The sequence below is a fragment of the Mustelus asterias genome, unplaced genomic scaffold (assembly GCF_964213995.1).
Source record: "Mustelus asterias unplaced genomic scaffold, sMusAst1.hap1.1 HAP1_SCAFFOLD_499, whole genome shotgun sequence".
Classification (NCBI taxonomy): Eukaryota; Metazoa; Chordata; class Chondrichthyes; order Carcharhiniformes; family Triakidae; genus Mustelus; species Mustelus asterias.
The window spans coordinates 140,001-158,930 of record NW_027590451.1 but is presented as its reverse complement, the minus strand read 5'-3'; the positions used below and the strand labels follow the sequence as shown (position 1 = coordinate 158,930).

The 18,930-nt window shown below is 46.6% G+C and overlaps 1 protein-coding gene across 1 annotated transcript in view; it reads left to right on the top strand.

The window, feature by feature from the left end:
* Positions 1-18,930, top strand: part of serpinf2b (serpin peptidase inhibitor, clade F (alpha-2 antiplasmin, pigment epithelium derived factor), member 2b) — a 49,887-nt gene that overhangs the window by 16,838 nt on the left and 14,119 nt on the right. The window contains exons 3-6 of the mRNA XM_078204893.1: positions 5,269-5,806; positions 7,347-7,490; positions 13,579-13,782; positions 15,686-15,828. Of these exons, the coding sequence (XP_078061019.1) occupies positions 5,269-5,806; positions 7,347-7,490; positions 13,579-13,782; positions 15,686-15,828 (1,029 nt within the window). The remainder of the gene's footprint in view (positions 1-5,268; positions 5,807-7,346; positions 7,491-13,578; positions 13,783-15,685; positions 15,829-18,930) is intronic.

The window sequence follows — 18,930 nt, the reverse complement described above, 5'->3', positions numbered from 1 at the left end:
AGTGAGAGAGTGGGGGTTAGTGAGAGAGTGGGGGATAGTGTGAGAGTGGGGGTTAGTGAGAGAGTGGGGGTTAGTGAGAGAGTGGGGGTTAGTGAGAGAGTGGGGGATAGTGAGAGTGTGGGGGATAGTGAGAGTGTGGGGGTTAGTGAGAGAGTGGGGGTTAGTGAGAGAGTGGGGGATAGTGAGAGAGTGGGGGTTAGTGAGAGAATGGGGATAGTGAGAGAGTGGGGGTTAGTGAGAGAGTGGGGGTTAGTGAGAGAGTGGGGGTTAGTGAGAGAGTGGGGGTTAGTGAGAGAGTGGGGGTTAGTGAGAGAGTGGGGGATAGTGAGAGAGTGGGGGATAGTGAGAGAGTGGGGGATAGTGAGAGAGTGGGGGATAGTGAGAGAGTGGGGGTTAGTGAGAGAGTGGGGGTTAGTGAGAGAGTGGGGGTTAGTGAGAGAGTCCAACAATATAAAGTCCAACAGGTTTATTTGGGAGCACGGGCCACTAGCTTTTGGAGCGCTGCCCCTTCATCAGGTGAGTGGGAGTTCTGTTCACAAACAGGGCATATAAAGACACAAACTCAATTTACAAAATAATGGTTGGAATGCGAGTCTTTACAGGTAATCAAGTCTTAAAGGTACAGACAATGTGAGTGGAGAGCGGGTTAAGCACAGGTTAAAGAGATGTGTATTGTCTCCAGCCAGGACAGTTAGTGAGATTTTGCAAGCCCAGGCAAGTCGTGGGGGTTACAGATAGTGTGACATGAACCCAAGATCCCGGTTGAGGCCGTCCTCATGTGTGCGGAACTTGGCTATCAGTTTCTGCTCAGCGACTCTGCGCTGTCGTGTGTTGTGAAGGCCGCCTTGGAGAACGCTTACCTGAAGATCAGAGGCCGAATGCCCGTGACCGCTGAAGTGTTCCCCAACAGGAAGAGAACACTCTTGCCTGGTGATTGTCGAGCGGTGTTCATTCATCTGTTGCCGCAGCGTCTGCATGGTCTCCCCAATGTACCATGCCTCGGGACTGTCCTCACTACACGCGGGAAGTGTAACAGGTAAGGCAGATGAACTTGGAGCTTGGATTAGTACTAGGAACTATGATGTTGTTGCCATTACAGAGACTTGGTTAAGGGAAGGACAGGATTGGCAGCTTAACATACCAGGATACAGATGTTTCAGGCGGGATAGAGGGGGATGTAAAAGGGGTGGGGGAGTTGCACTACTGGTTAAGGAGAAGAGCACAGCTGTACTCCGGGAGGACACCTCGGAGGGCTCATACAGCGAGGCAATATGGGTAGAGCTCAGGAAGAGGAAAGGTGAAGTCACAATGTTGGGGGTTTACTATAGGCCGCCCAATTGCCAGCGGGAGATAGAGGAACAGATATGTAGGCAGATTTTGGCAAGGTGTAAAAGTAAAAGCTTGATGTGGTGGGAGATTTTAATTTCCCCTATATTGACTGGGACTCATTTAGTGCTAGGGGCGTGGATGGGGCAGAGTTTGTAAGGAGCATCCAGGAGGGCTTCCTGAAACAGTATGTAGATAGTCCAACTGGGGAAGGGGCCATACTGGACCTGGTATTGGGAAATGAGCCTGGCCAGGTGGTCGATGTTTCAGTAGGGGAGCAGTTCGGGAACAGTGACCACAATTCAGTAAGCTTTAAGGTACTGATGGATAAAGATAAGTGTTGTCCTCAAGTTAAGTTGCTAAATTGGGGGAAGGCTAATTGCAACAATGTTAGGCAGGAACTGAAGAATGCAGATTGGAGGCAAATGTTTGAGGGCAAATCAACATCTGGCATGTGGGAGGCTTTCAAGTGTAAGTTGACAGGGATTCAGGACCGGCACATTCCTGTAAGGATGAAGGATAAGTATGGCAAGTTTTGGGAACCTTGGATAACAAGAGATATTGTGAGCCTAGTCAAAGAGAAAAAGGAAGCATTTGTCAAAGCTAGGAGGCTGGGAACACACGAAGCAAGTGTGGAATACAAGGAAAGTAGAAAGAAACTTAAGCAAGGAGTAAGAAGGGCTAAAAGGGGTCATGAAAAAGCATTGGCTTTTTATACATATACAAAGAGCAAGGGGGTAGCCAGGGAGAGGGTTGGCCCACTCAAGGACAAGGAAGGGAATCTATGCGTGGAGCCAGAGGAAATGGGCGAGGTATTAAATGAGGACTTTGCGTCAGTATTCACCAAAGAGAAGGACTTGGTGGATGATGAATCTGGGAAAGGATGTGTAGATAGTTTGAGTCATGTTGAGATCAAAAAGGAGGAGGTATTGGGGTTCTTGAGAAACATTAAGGTAGACAAGTCCCCAGGGCCTGATGGGATATACCCCAGAATACTGAGAGAGGCAAGGGAGGAAATTGCTGGGGCCTTGAGAGAAATCTTTGTATCCTCACTGGCATTTGCTACCAAATAAACCTGTTGGACTTTAACCTGGTGTTGTTAAACTTCTTACTGTGTTTACCCCAGTCCAACGCCGGCTTCTCCACATACAGGGGAGGTCCCAGAGGATTCGAAAATAGCCAATGTTGTTCCTTTGTTTAAGAAGGGTAGCAAGAATAATCCAGGTAATTACAGGCCGGTGAGCCTTACATCAGTGGTAGGGAAATTATTGGAGAGGATTCTTCGTGACAGGATTTATTCCCACTTGGAAATAAGCGGACGTATTAGTGAGAGGCAACATGGTTTTGTGAAGGGGAGGTCGTGTCTCACGAACTTGATCGAGTTTTTTGAGGAAGTGACGAAGATGATTGAAGAGGGTAGGGCAGTGGATGTTGTCTACATGGACTTCAGTAAGGCCTTTGACAAGGTCCCTCATGGCAGACTGGTGCAGAAGGTGAAGTCACATGGGATCAGAGGTGAGCTGGCAAGGTGGATACAAAACTGGCTCGGTCAAAGAAGACAGAGGGTAGCAGTGGAAGGGTGCGTTTCTGAATTGAGGGCTGTGACAAGTGGTGTTCCTCAGGGATCAGTGCTGGGACCTTTGCTGTTTGCAATATATATAAATGATTTCGAGGAAAATGTAACTGGATTGATTAGTAAGTTTGCGGATGACACAAAGGTTGGTGGATTTGCGGATAGTGATGAGGACCATCAGGGGATACAGCAGGATATAGATCAGTTGGAGACTTGGGTGGAGAGATGGCAGATGGAGTTTAATCCGGACAAATGTGAGGTAATGCACTTTGGAAGGTCTAATACAAATAGGAAATATACAGTAAATGGCAGAACCCTTTAGAGTATTGATAGGCAAAGGGATCTGGGTGTACAGGTACACAGGTCACTGAAAGTGGCAACGCAGGTGGAGAAGGTAGTCAAGAAGGCATACGGCATGCCTGCCTTCATCGGCCGGGGTATTGAGTTTACAAATTGGCAAGTCATGTTGCAGCTTTATAGAACGTTAGTTAGGCCGCACTTGGAATATAGTGTTCAATTTTGGTCGCCACACTACCAGAAGGATGTGGAGGCTTTGGAGAGGGTACAGAAAAGATTTACCAGGACGTTGCCTGGTATGGAGGGCAATAGCTATGAGGAGAGGTTGGAGAAACTTGGTTTATTCTCACTGGAGCAATGGAGGTTGAGGGGAGACCTGATAGAAGTCTACAAGATTATGAGAGGCATGGACAGAGTGGATAGTCAGAAGCTTTTTCCCAGAGTGGAAGAGTCAATTACTAGGGGGCATAGGTTTAAGGTGCGAGGGGCAAGGTTTAAAGGAGATGTACGAGGCAGATTTTTTACACAGAGGGTGGTGGGTGCCTGGAACTCGTTGCCGGGGGAGGTAGTGGAAGCGGATACAGGAGTGACTTTTAAGGGGTGTCTTGACAAATACATGAATAGGATGGGAATAGAGGGATATGGTCCCCGGAAGGGTAGGGGGTTTTGGTTCAGTCGGGCAGCATGGTCGGTGCAAGCTTGGAGGGCCGAAGGGCCTGTTCCTGTGCAGTAATTTTCTTTGTTCTTTGTTCTGACAGGACTGAGTGTTCCAGCACTGACTGTGAGTGTGTGAGTGTGAATGTCTGTGTGTGCATGTGTGCGTGAGAGTGTGTGCGTGAGAGTGTGTGCGTGAGAGTGTGTGCGTGAGAGTGTGTGCGTCTGTGAGTGTGTCTGTGAGTGTGTCTGTGAGTGTGTGTGTGAGAGTGTGTGTGAGAATGTGTGTGAGAGTGTGTGTGTGTGCGTGTGTGAGAGTGTGTGTGTGTGTGTGAGAGTGTGTGAGTGTGTGTGAGTGTGTGTGTGTGTGAGAGTGTGTGTGTTCCCTCCCACCCTCGTGAGCTCATCTTGTCCATAAGACCTGCCTCCTGTTCCCACGATTTTATTCCAGAGCCACAGCAATGTGTGGTTGACTCTCAACTACCCTCCGAGGAATGGGCAATAAATGTGGCCAGCCAGCGTCACCCATGTCCCATGAATGAATAAAAATATTTAAAAAGGTGAATAGTATGGATATATTTACAGGGAAGCTGGATAAACAATGGAGGGAGTGAGGGGTGGATGAAGATGATAGGGTGAGATGACGTAGGAGTGAGAGGAGACTCCAATCAAACATAAACGCCAATATGGAAGCAGATTCCACTCAACATCTGAACTCTGATTCTCTCTCCGCTGTTGCTGCCAGACCCGCTGAGTATTTCCAGCATTTTCTGTTTTTAGTTCAGATTTCCAATCATGGCAGTATTTTATTTTTATTAAACATGTCCCCAAGCAGCCTATTTCTCTGCTGCAAGTCCAGTGTAATTCCATGTAGTATACACGTTCTCCCTCACACAGGTACCAAAAACCCATTACAACCCTCCCTCTACCTCGGCCAGCAGATACCTGTGAACACCACCACCTGGAAGCTTCCCTCCAGCCACTCACCATCCTGACTCAGAAATATATCGGCCGTTCCTTCATTGTCGCTGGGTCAAAATCCTGGAACTCCCTCCCTAACAGCATAGTGGGTGTACCTACACCTCATGGACTGCAGCATTTCAAAAAGGTAGCTCACCGCCACCTTCTCAAGGGCATCTAGGGATGGGCAATAAATGCTGGGCCTGCTGATATCATAAAGGCCAAAGGAGAAGCTAGATCAATCGCCTAAAATCGCCACTAACCCCCGATAGAGCATCATGCAATATTCCCACCTGACAACACTTCAAAATACACCGAGGCTGTAAACTACTTTGGGATATCCTGAGATTGTGAAAGGTGCTATAGAAATTAAGTCTCTCTCTCTCTTCTATCTGTGTATTCTTGCCCAACCAAATGTGTTCAACTTGATTTCACTGGTTTGTTTTGAACCTCTGCAGGTCACAGATAGAGTGAATCATACAGTAACAAGCAAGTTCACAGAGAACACAACTTTGCACTCCAGTCAACTGGCAGGTACCGAGCCACCAGACACCCAGCCAGCAGGTACAGAGCGACTAGACGGCCAGCCGGCAGGTACAGAGCATCTAGACGGCCAGCCGGCAGGTACAGAGCAACTAGACGGCCAGCCGGCAGGTACAGTGCGACTAGACGGCCAGCCGGGAGGTACAGAGCGACTAGACGCTGCATCATTGGCACCAGTTCATGCAGAGACACTGTTCAAAGACAATAGTTCCAGTGTGACTGGGTCTCCAGCACCCACTGAGCAGCTGAGTGAGCACCTCCCACATGTTGGTGGACAGGAGCCAATGGGAGACTGCAGAGAGGCGGGATCATCGCGAGAGATGCAGCTTCTGGGAAACGCTATCTCCGAGTTTGGCTTGCACCTATTCAAGGAGGTTTTAAAGGAAACTACCAAACCAAATGTTATCATTTCCCCACTGAGCATCGCGCTGGGTCTCGCTCAACTCAGTCTGGGTAAAGCCTTTGTTCAAATTCATTAACACCAGGGATCAGGGAAAGAGACTTAGAGGAAACAACCAATCATTCACATTGGTGGCCATGCCTTCAGCTGTGTAGTTCTGGAATTCCTTCCTTAAATCTCTTTCCTTCAAATCTCCTCCTTTACCTCTGCCCATGGCCGGAATTCTCCAGCTATTCATCCCCGCCAACACTGCCAGCGGGACGGAGAATCCCAGCTGTTCATCCCCGCCAACACTGCCAGCGGGACGGAGAATCCCAGCTGTTCATCCCCGCCAACACTGCCAGCGGGACGGAGAATCCCAGCTGTTCATCCCCGCCAACACTGCCAGCGGGACGGAGAATCCCAGTTGCAGGCGAGGTGGGAGAATCCCGGCCCAAGCTTATGGTCACCTGACCTCATATCCCTTTGATGTCTGGGTGCGACAGTTTCCTCTCATTCCATTTGTGTGAAGGGGCTGAGGGTGGTTCTGGTGGTAAAGGTGTTTTACAAATGGATGGCAGATAAATAGAGTAAAACAACAAGACTGAAGGCAGAGCCACCAGTGATGCTGCAAATTAATTCACCAATGTTCGAGAAGCAGAATTAGAGCACAGAGATTTTGGAGGTTGCCTGAGGGTTGGAGGGCTGTCGGAGTGCTTTTAGAGGGTTTTTAGAGGGTTTTTAGAGGGTTTTTAGAGGGTTGTCGGAGGGTTGTCGGAGGGTTGTCGGAGGGCTGTTGGAGGGTTTTTAGATGGTTGTTGGAGGGCTGTTGGAGGGTTTTTAGATGGTTGTTGGAGGGTTTTTGGAGGGTTTTTAGAGGGTTGTCGGAGGGTTGCTGAAGGGTTGCTGGAGGATTGTTGGAAGGTTGGAGGGTTGTCGGAGAGTTGTTGAAGAATTTTTCGAGGGCTTTTGGAGGGTTGCTGGACGGTTGATGGAGGATCGCTGGAGGGTTGTTGGAGGGTTGTCAGAGGGTTTTTGGAGGGTTGCTGGAGAGTCGTTGGAGGGTTGATGGAGAGTCGTTGGAGGGATGTCGGAGGGTTTTTGGAGAGTTGCTGGAGGTTGCTGGAGGGTTACCGGTGTGCTGTCGCAGGGTTATTGGAGGGTTGTTGGATTGTCAGAGGGTTGTTGGGTTGTCGGAAGGTTGTTGGGTTGGAGGAGGGTTGTTGGGTTGGAGGAGGGTTGTTGGATTGTCAGAGGATTGTTGGGTTGGAAGAGATTACAGAGATAAGGAAGGATTTGAAACAAGGATGAGAAGTTTAGAATTAGGGTTGTGTTGGATGGAGAGCCAGTTTCAGACAGTGAGAGGGGGGAGAGGGGACAGACTGAGTTTCAGATGAGCTCAAGTTTAAGGTGAATGGAGAATTGCCAAAGCAACCAATGGGGCGATAGAATACAGAACAGGATCAAGGGGCTGAATGGCCAGATTCTGTTGCCTTGTTTGAACCTGGGTCCATGCTGAGTTTGTTGATGAGAATAGGAGGTTGGGAGGGGGTATCCTGGGCTGGGACGGAATCGTGACTAATCTAGTTCTCTTTCTACAATCTCGTGTTGTAGGTTCTGTGAACGAGACGGAGAGACAAATTGAGAAAATGCTGCACTTTGCCTCACTCAACTGCTCTCACTACACACTCTGCAACACCATCGACAAACTCACCCGGAGTACGCTAAGCATCGCTTCATCCATCTACATCAGGAAGGGTGAGTGTCTGCGGCCAACCAGCAGGCAGTATGGGGCTGGGGCATGGCTAGTGGCTGCTGTGGGGGGTGCGGGTGGGGGTGAGCAGTGGGGGTGGGCAGTGGTGGGTGGGTGCTGTGGGGAGTGGGCACAGTGCCTTCTTGATCCGCTGCAGTCCATGTGGTGTAGGTACACCCGCAGCGCTGTTAGGGAGGGCGTTCTAGGAGTTTGACCCAGTGACAGTGAAGGAACAGCGATATATTTCCCAGTCAGGAAGGTGAGTGGTTAGGGAGCCTCCAGGTGGGGGTGTTTCCAGGTAACTGCTGCTCTTGTCCTTCTAGCTGGAACTGCTCGTGGGTTTGGAAGGTGCTACCTAAGGAACCTTGGTGAGTTCCTGCAGTGGTTAGGTGAGTGAGCAAAAATGTGGCAGGTGGAGTTTAGCGTGGATAAGTGTGAGGTTATCCATTTTGGTCAGAAAAATACAAAGGCAAATGATCTAAATGGAGAGAGAGTTTGGGGTGCTTCAGTGCAGAGGGATCTGGATGTCCTTGTGCATGTATCTCAGAAAACTAGTACACAGGTACAGCAGGTAATAAGGAAGGCAAATGAAATTCTGGCATTTATAGCTAAAGGAATAGAATATAAAAGTAAGGAAGTGTTGCTGCAACTGTACAAAGAATTAGTGAGACATCACCTGGACAGGATGTTTCCTCTTGAGGAAGGATGTAGTGGAATTAGAGGCAGTTCAGAGGAGGTTCACTAGATTGATTTCAGAGATGAGGGATTTGTCCTCTGAAGAGAGGTTGGGCAGTTTAAGCCGATACTCTCTCGAATCTGGAAGAATGACAGATTGAGTTGAGATGCACAAGGGGATTGCGAAAGTAGACTGGTGAGGATGCTTCCTCATGGTGGGCAATCCAAAACAAGAAGTCATAGTTTTAGGATAAGGGGTAGCAGATTTAAAACAGAGATGAAGAGAAACTATTTCTCTCAAAGGGTGGTGAATCTGTGGAATTTGCTCCCCCACATTGCGGTGAATGCCAGGATATTGAGTAAATTTGAGGAGGAGATGGACAGATTTTTAATTAGTAATGGATTGAAGGGCTGAGGAGAAAGGGCAGGAATGGAAGTTGAGGCCGAAATGAGATCAGCCACGATCATATTGGCAGAGCAGGCTTGAGAAGCTGGATTGTTTCCTCCTGCTCCTAGTTCTTATGGTCCATGTTCTGAAATCACTTTGTGATTCAAGGCTTCCTGGTCAGGATATCTCGTGCTGCTATACTGGCGACGAGAATAAATTGGCCTCCAGTCGCTAACACGTCAACATCTAGAGGGGGAAGGGTGAGTCCCTGGAAGAAAAACCTGGAGGTAAAAAAAGAGTCATTGTGCCAGCCTCTGTGGAATAGCCACGATACTGTTCGGGAAAATCAAGCTGTTTGATTTGGAGGCTGGAAGTACATTGAAAAGCTTTGATCCATTTTCACAGCCAATCACATAACGTATGAAGAAAAGCTGAAAGATATTTCTCTCATAGTTTGCGGCCCTCAAACATATAATCTGATGAGAAACCTCACACCTCCAGAGGCAGCAGATACACAATCCTAGTCGCTCTAATAAGGGATCAGTACAATCCCCGACTCTCCATTATCATGCAGAGATATAAACTGCATTCAGCTGTTAGGGGCCCAGGCAGATGGTGGGGTTTCTGTTTTCATCACCCTGTTTTGCCAATTGGCCAAGCACTGTGAGTTTGGCTTTTCCTGAAGTGATATGTTATCACCTGTGGCATGAATAGTTTGAACATTCAATAGAGGTTGCTAACTGAAACAAAATGTTCCCTGGATAAAGCGGTTGAATTGATCGAGCGACTGAGAGCGCTGAACAAAACATTTTTGAACTGCAAGGTGCGCAAGGCCAGTGAACAGAATTTGACGGGAAGTGGGGGCTGCTCGGAATATCAGGAGGAAGGGCCCATTGGTGTCTGAGAGGATGTGGAGTTGCCAACGTTGGACCGGGATAGGCACAGTAAGTCTCACAACACCAGGTTAAAGTCAAACCGGTTTATTTGGTAGCACAAGCTTTCAGAGCGCTCAACGGATGAATGGACACCACTCGACAATCACCAGGCAGGAGTGTTCTCTTCCTGTTGGGGAACACTTCAGCAGTCACGGGCATTCGGCCTCTGATCTTCGGGTAAGCGTTCTCCAAGGCAGCCTTCAAGACACACGACAGCGCAGAGTCGCTGAGCAGAGACTGATAGCCAAGTTCCGTACACGAGGACGGCCTCAACCGGGATCTTGGGTTCATGTCACACTATCTGTAACCCCCACGACTTGCCTGGGCTTGCAAAATCTCACTAACTGTCCTGGCTGGAGACAATACACATCTCTTTAACCTGTGCTTAACCCTCTCTCCATCTGCATTGTCTGCACCTGTAAAGATGTGATTACCTGTAAAGACTCACATTCCAACCATTATCTTGTAATTGAGTTTGTGTCTATATATACGCTGTTTGTGAACCCAACTCTCCACTCACCTGATGAACGAGCAGCGCTCCGAAAGCTCATGATTCCAAATAAACCTGTTGGACTTTAGTCTGGTTTTGTGAGACTTCTTACTGTCCGAGAGGAGGAAGAGAAATCCCTAGTTACAAGGGTTTGATGGGTGTTATCGTTGTGGGGGAGACATTTGTTTCAGGTGTAATCGGAAGGGCCACATACAAGCCAGATGCTGAGTCTGATCACCAGCACCTAGTTCTCAAAAAAGGACAATGAGAACTCCAGTGAACAAGATTAAAGAAGATTCGGAAGAAAAGTTCAAAGTTTATAAGCTCCACATTGTAAAGTTAAATAAAACTGCCCTCCCACCCCCTTCTCCCCCAGCGAAATCTCCTTTGTGGTTAATGGGCAGCTATTAACTGTGGAGGTCAATCCAGGTGCTTCAGCCATGGTTATTGGTGAACAAACCTATTAGCATTTACAGGGAGCTCTGCAACCCATGAGGCTCAAAACCTCAGCAAAGTTGGCAACTTATACAGGGGAGACACTGAGGATATTGGGCACAATGTCAACAGCAGTGTCTTACCAACACCAGTCTGCTCAGCTACCCCTCATGGTAGTGAAGGACAAATGCCGAGTGTTATGGGACGAGACTGGCTGGAGCAAATCAAATAGAATTGGCTGGAAATATTCAGCATCACAAATGGGGTTTTCCAAGAGCTCTTGTGTACGTATCAACAAGGCTTTCAGAGAGTGCTGGGGGGCATTCAAGGAGTAAAGACTAAAATCGACATCAACATACTTTAGAGCCCGGCCTGTCCCTTATGCCCTACATCAGTGAGTTGAATCGATTGGAAGACCTAGGGATAATTAACCCGGTACCATTCTCTGAGTGGGCTGCGCCAATAGTCTGTGTTAAAACCAGACTTAAATAAGAAGACTAATACTGTACACAGTACTCCAGATGTGGCCTCACCGGTGCTCTGTATAACTGCCCTACTTTTGTAATCAGTTCCCCTTGCAATAAACAATAACATGTTATTAGCTTTCCTACTTACTTGCTGCAGCTGTATACTAACCTTTTGTGAATCATGCACTCGGTCATCCAGATCCCTCTGCATTTTAGAGCTCTGCACTATCAGCAATTTGATAATAAGCATTTGCTAGATCTTTTCCGACTCGCTTAATCTATTTATATCTTTTTGTAGTCCCCTTTGGTGCTCTTCACAACTTACTTTCCTACCTGCTTTTGTGTCATCAGCAAATTTAGCAACCATCCCTTCAATCCCTTCATCCAAGTCGTTTATATAAATTGTAAACAGTTGAGCTCCCAACACTGATCCCTGTGCCACTTGAATCGTTACATCTTGCCAGCCTGAAAAGACCCATTTATGCCTACTCTCCGCTTCCTGTTAGCTAATCAATCTTCTATTCATGCCAATATGTTACCCCCATACCATAGTGTTTTACTTTTGCCAATAAACTTTGTTATGGTATATTATCAAATGACTTTTTGAAAACAAAGGAAAGTACATCCAGAGGTTCCTTGTGGCTGGGCCGGGATAAGATGCTCTTCGAAAAGTCAATGCAGACTTGATGGGTCAAATGGCCTATTTCAACACTGTAGAGATTCTATAGATTAAAAATCTATAAGCACATGTGACTTCCTCAAAGACCTCCAATAAGTTGGTTAAACATGATTTCCCTTTCACAAAACCATGTTGACTCTGCCTGATTGCCTTAAACTTATCCAAGTGCCTTTCGATGACATCTTTAATAATAGCTTCTAGCATTTAACTCCATTATTCAATCTTCAATAACCAAGTTACTGATTCCTAAATTCTAACTAAACAAGTTCAACAATTATAAATCGAGTCTTTGAGAGTTTTTCTGTTTCTTGTGGAACGGTGTAATTCTGTAGTCTGAGATGCTTCACCGGATGAACAGAAACTGTAATAATGGGAACCTCTTCTGGTGCAGACAGTTCATTACTACATGCTTCCACAGAGACACCAGCTACATCTGTAACAGGTCAATCAGGTACTCAGGTACTTTGGCGTTTACAGGTTCAAAAACATTTCTTTACGACAACACTGATTGCTGGATCCATTCTACAATTATCACTTTGCCCTTCATTTGGTCATTTATTGTCTTTCAGTGCCCTCCTTCTGGGGTCTTACACTGCCCTCTTTCCGGAGTCTTCTCTTGCCTCTACTGAGATCTTGCGTTTCCTCTTCCTTGCGGTCTTTGTTGTTTAAGGACCGTTTTTGAGAGTTACCCTTTATCTGGGGTCTTCTCCAATTTTCCTGTCCATTGCCATCTGTTTCTTATTGTGGTTGCTGCTTTAAAAGCATTGCCACATTAAATACATTACCTCTTTAAGACTGTCAGCTTTTATTCACTGTCAGCAGCTGTCGGTTCTCTCTATGTGCTTTTCCCACACTTTTGAGGTTTTGACGGGAATCCTATTCGCTCCTTTTTGAACCTTTTAAAAACTTTTAATACTTCTCCTCCACTGGTAGCTAGCCCCTATAGCACTCTCTGCAACTTTCTTCATTCCTTTGGCTGCATGGAGAGTCCATTCTTCCCCCCTCTCCCCCTTGTGCATTTCAATGGGAGTTCCAGCAGGTTCTGTTCAGGGCTACTATTATTTTAAGTTTTTAACATTTTTTCAAAACAGGTTGGGGACTTTCCTTCTCCCCAAAACTTTGCAACCCTGTCTGCCTGCAGTCCCTCAATCCCTCCAGGGATTGCTACCTGGACCTCCTCCTGCAGTCCCTCAGTGCAGGGATTGCTACCTGGACCTCCTCCTGCAGTCCCTCAGTGCAGGGATTGCTACCTGGACCTCCTCCTGCAGTCCCTCAGTGCAGGGACTGCTACCTGGACCTCCTCCTGCAGTCCCTCAGTGCAGGGACTGCTACCTGGACCTCCTCCTGCAGGCGCCGCTCAGACCGGGAGTCCAGCAATCTCTGTTTCTTCACTCACCTGTTGCAGCTCCTTGGGGAAATCTTCCCTTTTCATTTGAAACATTCCTCTCTGTGCTTTTCTTTGGGTGACACAGACAGTCACCCAAGGCTGGAATCGAACCCGGGTCCCTGGCGCTGTGAGGCAGCAGTGCCAACAAACCACCCTAATATTGTTGTTAATGTTGTGATTATTGATGCTGTAGTTGTGGTTGTTGCAGTTATTGTGGGTTTTAATGTTGTTATTGCTGCTGCTGGTGTGATTATTTCTGCTGTTGTTGCAGTTGTTGTTGTTCTCTGGGTTATTATTCCTGTTGTTGTTGCTGTTGTTCATGTTGAGGTTCTTTTTGCCATTGTTGTTGTGATTGTTGTAGTTGTTGTTGCAGTTTTCTGGGTTGTTGTTCCTGTTGTTGCTGGTGTTGCGGTGTTGCTGTTGGTGTTACATTTGTTTTTGATGCTCCGATTGTTGTAGTTGTTGTTGTTACAGTTGTTGCAGTTATTGTTGTACGGTTATTGCGGTTGCCTCAGTTGTTGTTGCTCTTGCAGGTGTTGTTGTGGGTTGTGATTGTTGTTACAGTTGTTATTGTTGTAGCAGTTGTTGCTGCAGTTGTTGTTGTACAGCTGTCTGATTCTGTGCTTTATTCATACAGGATTTCCTATTAAACCTGAGTTCATCAAGGAATCAGTGAAGTTTTACAAGGCTCAGCCGCAGATATTGACAGGTGTAAATGCGAAGGATACGAACAACATCAACTCGTGGGTGGCACAGATGACAGAGCGGAAAATTAAAACATTTTTGAACGAAGTTCCCAGTAACATTGTGCTGCTCCTGCTCAATGCCATCCATTTTAAAGGTGGGTGTCATTTCATTGTCAATTTCTCACAGATAACTATAGGGTTCATGGTGGGACATACAGGAAGGATATCAGAGGTAGGTTCTTTACGCAGAGAGTGGTTGGGGTGTGGAATGGACTGCCTGCAGTGATAGTGGAGTCAGACACTTTAGGAACATTTAAGCGGTTATTGGATAGGCACATGGAGCACACCAGGATGATAAGGAGTGGGATAGCTTGATCTTGGTTTCAGATAAAGCTCGGCACAACATCGTGGGCCGAAGGGCCTGTTCTGTGCTGTACTGTTCTATGTTCTATCTATGTTCTAGATAATCTGCTGGACTCACATTGGACCTTCCTGTTTGATATTGATGGGGAGCCTTCAGTTCACCCCCAGAAATTCAGTCGATAATGTTCTGAGCTGTCATTCAAAATGATTTGATTTCGGGTGCAGGTTCCACACACACTGACTCTCACTGGGGTACGGGTTCCACACACACTGACTCTCACTGGGGTACGGGTTCCACACACACTGACTCTCACTGGGATACAGGTTCCACACACACTGACTCTCACTGGGGTACGGGTTCCACACACACTGACTCTCAATGAGGTACGGGTTCCACACACACTGACTCTCACTGGGGTACGGGTTCCACACACACTGACTCTCACTGGGGTACGGGTCCCACACACACTGACTCTCACTTGATAGGGTTCCCCATGGTAAGCTTTTGCAGAAAATACGGACACATGGGATTGAGGGTGATTTAGTGGTTTGGATCAGGAATTGGCTAGCTGTAAGAAGACAGAGGGTGGTGGTTGATGGGAAATATTCATCCTGGAGTTCAGTTACTAGTGGTGTACTGCAAGGATCTGTTTTGGGGCCACTGCTGTTTGTCATTTTTATAAATGACCTGGATGAGGGCGTAGCAGGATGGATTAGTAAAGTTGCGGATGACACTAAAGTCAGTGGAGTTGTAGACAGTGCGGAGGGAAGTGGCAGGTTACAGAGGGACATAGATAAACTGCAGAGCTGGGCTGAGAGGTGGCAAATGGAGTTTAATGTGGAAAAGTGTGAGGTGATTCACTTTGGAAGGAGTAACAGGAATACAGAGTACTGGGCTAATGGTAAGATACTTAGTAGTGTGGATGAACAGAGGGATCTGGGTGTCCATGTGCATAGATCCCTGAAAGTTGGCACCCAGGTTGATAGGGTTGTTAAGAAGGCATACAGTGTGTTAGCTTTTATTGGTAGAGGGATTGAGTTTTGGAGCTATGAGGTCATGCTGCAACTGTACAAAACTCTGGTGCAGCCGCACTTGGAGTATTGCGTACAGTTCTGGTCGCCGCATTATAGGAAAGATGTGGAAGGGTTGGAAAGGGTGCAGAGGAGATTTACCAGGATGTTGCTTGGTATAGTGGGAAGATCGTATGAGGAAAGGCTGAAGGGCTTGAGGTTGTTTTCGTTAGAGAGAAGAAGCTTAAGAGGTAACTTAATAGAGGCATACAAGATGATCAGAGGATTAGATAGGGTGGATAGTGAGAGCCTTTTTCCTCGGATGGTGATAGCTAACACGAGGGGACATAGCTTCAAATTGAGGGGTGAGAGATATAGGACAGATGTTGGAGGTAGGTTCTTTACTCAGAGAGTAGTAAGGGTGTGGAATGCCCTGCCTGCAGCAGTAGTGGACTCGTCAACATTAAGAGCATTCAAATGGTTATTGGATAAACATATGGATGATATTGGAATAGTGTAGATCAGAGGGGCTTTAGATTGGTTTCATTGGTCGGCGCAACATCGAGGGCCGAAGGGCCTGTACTGCACTGTAATGTTCTATGTTCTATTCTGTGGAGAAGAATTTCATTTGCCCGCGATCAGAGGAGAATCACTCAGCTGTTTGTATTTGATTCCAATGTACAGGTTTATGGCAGGTCCAGTTTGACCCCCATGCCACCTCCAATGATATCTTTTACAAGGAGGATGGAAGTTACGTCCACGTGGCTATGATGCAGCATCCCAAATACCCCATCAGCGGTTTCCATGACGATGACATGCAGATCGAGGTAAACTCCATCTCCCACAATGACTTTCATTCTTCTCCCATTTGTCCTTTGCTCTGTCAGGATGTGAACCACGTTCCGAGGAGGTTTATTAGATTGATAGCCGGAATGGGCGGGCTGTCTATGAGGAAAGGTTGAACAGGCTGGGCTTGTTTCCACTGGAGTTTAAGTAAGAAGTCTCACAACACCAGGATAAAATCCACAGGTTTATTTGGAATCACGATTCCACACCACTGGAGTTTGGAAGAGTGAGGGGAGGTGGCTTGATTGAAGTTTATAAGATCCTGAACGGTCATGATGAATAATTCCATCTGTAATAGTCAGCATGGAGGTTTGGTGCTGAGGCCTCATCACAGTGAAGAACAGAAAGACCTGTCGTTATGTAACACATTTTTAACCTCTTCATGGAATGATGCAGCACATAAGGAGGCCATTTGGCCCATTGTAGTCATATTGAAAGAAGAAATGCAGACGTCATGCAGAACGTGGTGGTGAGCTCCCTTCTTGCAACACTGCAGTCTGTGAGGTGTAGGTACACCCACAGTGCTGTTAGGGAGGGAGCTCCAAGAGTTTGACGCAGTGACAGTGAAGGAACAGCGATGTATGTCCAAGTCAGGATGGAGAGTGGTTCAGAGGGGAACTTCCAGGTGGCGGTGTTCCCATGTGTCTGCTGCCCCTGTCCTTCTAGATGGTAGAGGTCGTGGGTTTTGAAGATGCTGCCTAAGAAACCTTGGTGAGTTCCTGCTGTGCATCTTGTAGATGGTACACACTGCTGCCACTGGTGTATTGGGAGTAATTTTCCAGTGGAACAGGCATTGACTGGAGAGATTCTTTTGGAGCGCGTGTAGATCTGTCAACATGTTTTCCTTTTCTTTGCGAAGCTTGCTTGTTTCATCCTGAGTTTTCCTGTAACTCAGTCGAGTTTCCTGGAATGTGTTTCCATTCTGTTTTGAAGACAGTCTACATTTCTTCACATTGCCGAATGGTCACACTTTCCTTTTGTATTTAATCTTGAAGGACAATCAACTGTTCTTTCAACTGTTTATTTCCTTGGTGACCCCTTGCCAGCTCACTTTGGGTCTCAGTTCATCGTCTCAATGACTGCTTCAATCTTGCACTTCCAATCTCCCGGTTCCGCTCTGATGCAAACATTTTCCTGTAGAACAACTTCATTTACTTTCTGCATGTTTTACTTTTGAGTTTTCTCAGATAGCTTTCCTTCATTCACAGCCATCTGTGCATTCCGCACTGCCATTGCTGCTGCAGTTTAGGTACGATGTCAACATTTTCTAGAAACTTAATTTTTGAGCCTTTCATTTGTCACATTGTGATTTCTCTCTTCCTTCACTGCTAAACTCTTTGGTTTATGCAGTTCATTGCACTGGCATTGGTTGGAAACAAACTCATGGATAACCTGAATATTGTCTCTCTTGCTCTGGGGTCTCTTGTTGCCCTTGATGCTTTATTGGGAGTTGCCCTCTCTCTGGGCTGTCCTGCTGCCCTCAGTGCATTTTTGGGAGTGTGCATCAGACCACTCTCACATCTGGTGTAGTGATTTCCTTATCCAAAATCAGCTGGCTCTTCAGATTTTCTGTCCATGGCCGTTTATGTTTACTCGTCATAGCTTTAAAGATCAGTGCCCCTTTAAGACTGTGAATGTAGCAGCCATTTTTTCGCTTCAGCAGCTGTCAGTTCTGTCACTGGGATCTTCCTGTGTTTTTTGGGGGATCGCCGCGATCATGAGCTTCCTTTTCATTAAAACTTGCAAACTTTGCAGACTGCAGCAATTCATTTTTTGGGGGTGATTATTTCTAGGTGTTTTTACCACTACAGGTCCTGTGCTTTTGGAGTTCTGGTGAGGTCGCTGTCAGATTACGACCCTTTTTTAAAACTTAAAGGTACAGAGTATCTTAAACTCTGCAGGTCTCTATGTTTACTTTGCAGATTCTTCTTTTTCACTGCGCTCTGCACGTTTCTCACTTCACTCTGCAGTTTTTCCTCTACTTTGCCAGCCTTTTTCTTACAAGTTTATTATTTAATTTGCAGCTTTTTTCCAGCTTCTCTACGGATATGCTGAACTTTAGGACTGTCACCTACTCCACAATGAAGTACTGGCTTCTGGTTTTATCATTTTTGCTCACTGTCTCATGAATGGACCAGGCCCTTTGACTCAGCGTCACTCAGGGTCTTGGAATCATATTCCCCCATCTTTGTGATCTGAGCACGTCTTCACTCTGTATCATTTGGGGTCTTGCAATGGACTCCCACTCACTCTGGGGGATCCTTCAACTTCTCAGTCTGTAGTGAAGCTTTGTTGACTGATGGGTGCACATCTCTCTAATCTGGCTGCAGCTGCTTTTAGTTTTTCACACCTTGGCACACACACCGTTCTGGGTTCATTGTAAAAAATGCAACTCTTCACATCACTGCTGATCACTATGTTGTAATAATGCTTTGACAAAGGGCCATCTGGCCTCGAAACGACAGCCCTTTTCTCTCCTGACAGATGCTGCCAGACCTGCTGAGATTTTCCAGCATTTTCTCTTTTGGATGTTGTAATATGAGTTCTTTAGATGTCTCAGTGATGAGATGTTGAGACTTGAGTATTTAAAAAAGAACCATTTATTCTTAGTCTTTAACTATTTACAGATTCCAGGTTACTGTCATGAATGGAGTTGCTTCTCCATGCAGGTAGGCCTTCAGAGTGTTCCATTTGAGTCTATTATCATGTGACTCTATACATCATACCATGAACAGTGCTATTCTCCAGTGTCATATTAACCCTTACTCTGCTGAACACCTTTACATTACTCTTCTTCTTAAGCAGTCCTTTTAGTCGAGGATGGCTGACTTCCACACTAAAGATTAGTTCTCAGGTTAGCGAGGAGTCCAATGTGTGACCTAATGTCACAGGTGGGGCAGATGGTGTTGGAGGAACAGGTGGGTAGGTGCCTGGCTTGCCATATGTTGATGCCTGGCTTCTTTCCTGAAGAAGGTGTAACTGCCACTTTGAGCTGGCCTCCTACCAGCCAGCTCTCGCTTAGGGCAACAACATCAATGTCCAAATGCCTGACCTCCCAGCCAATCACAGCATAGAATCATAGA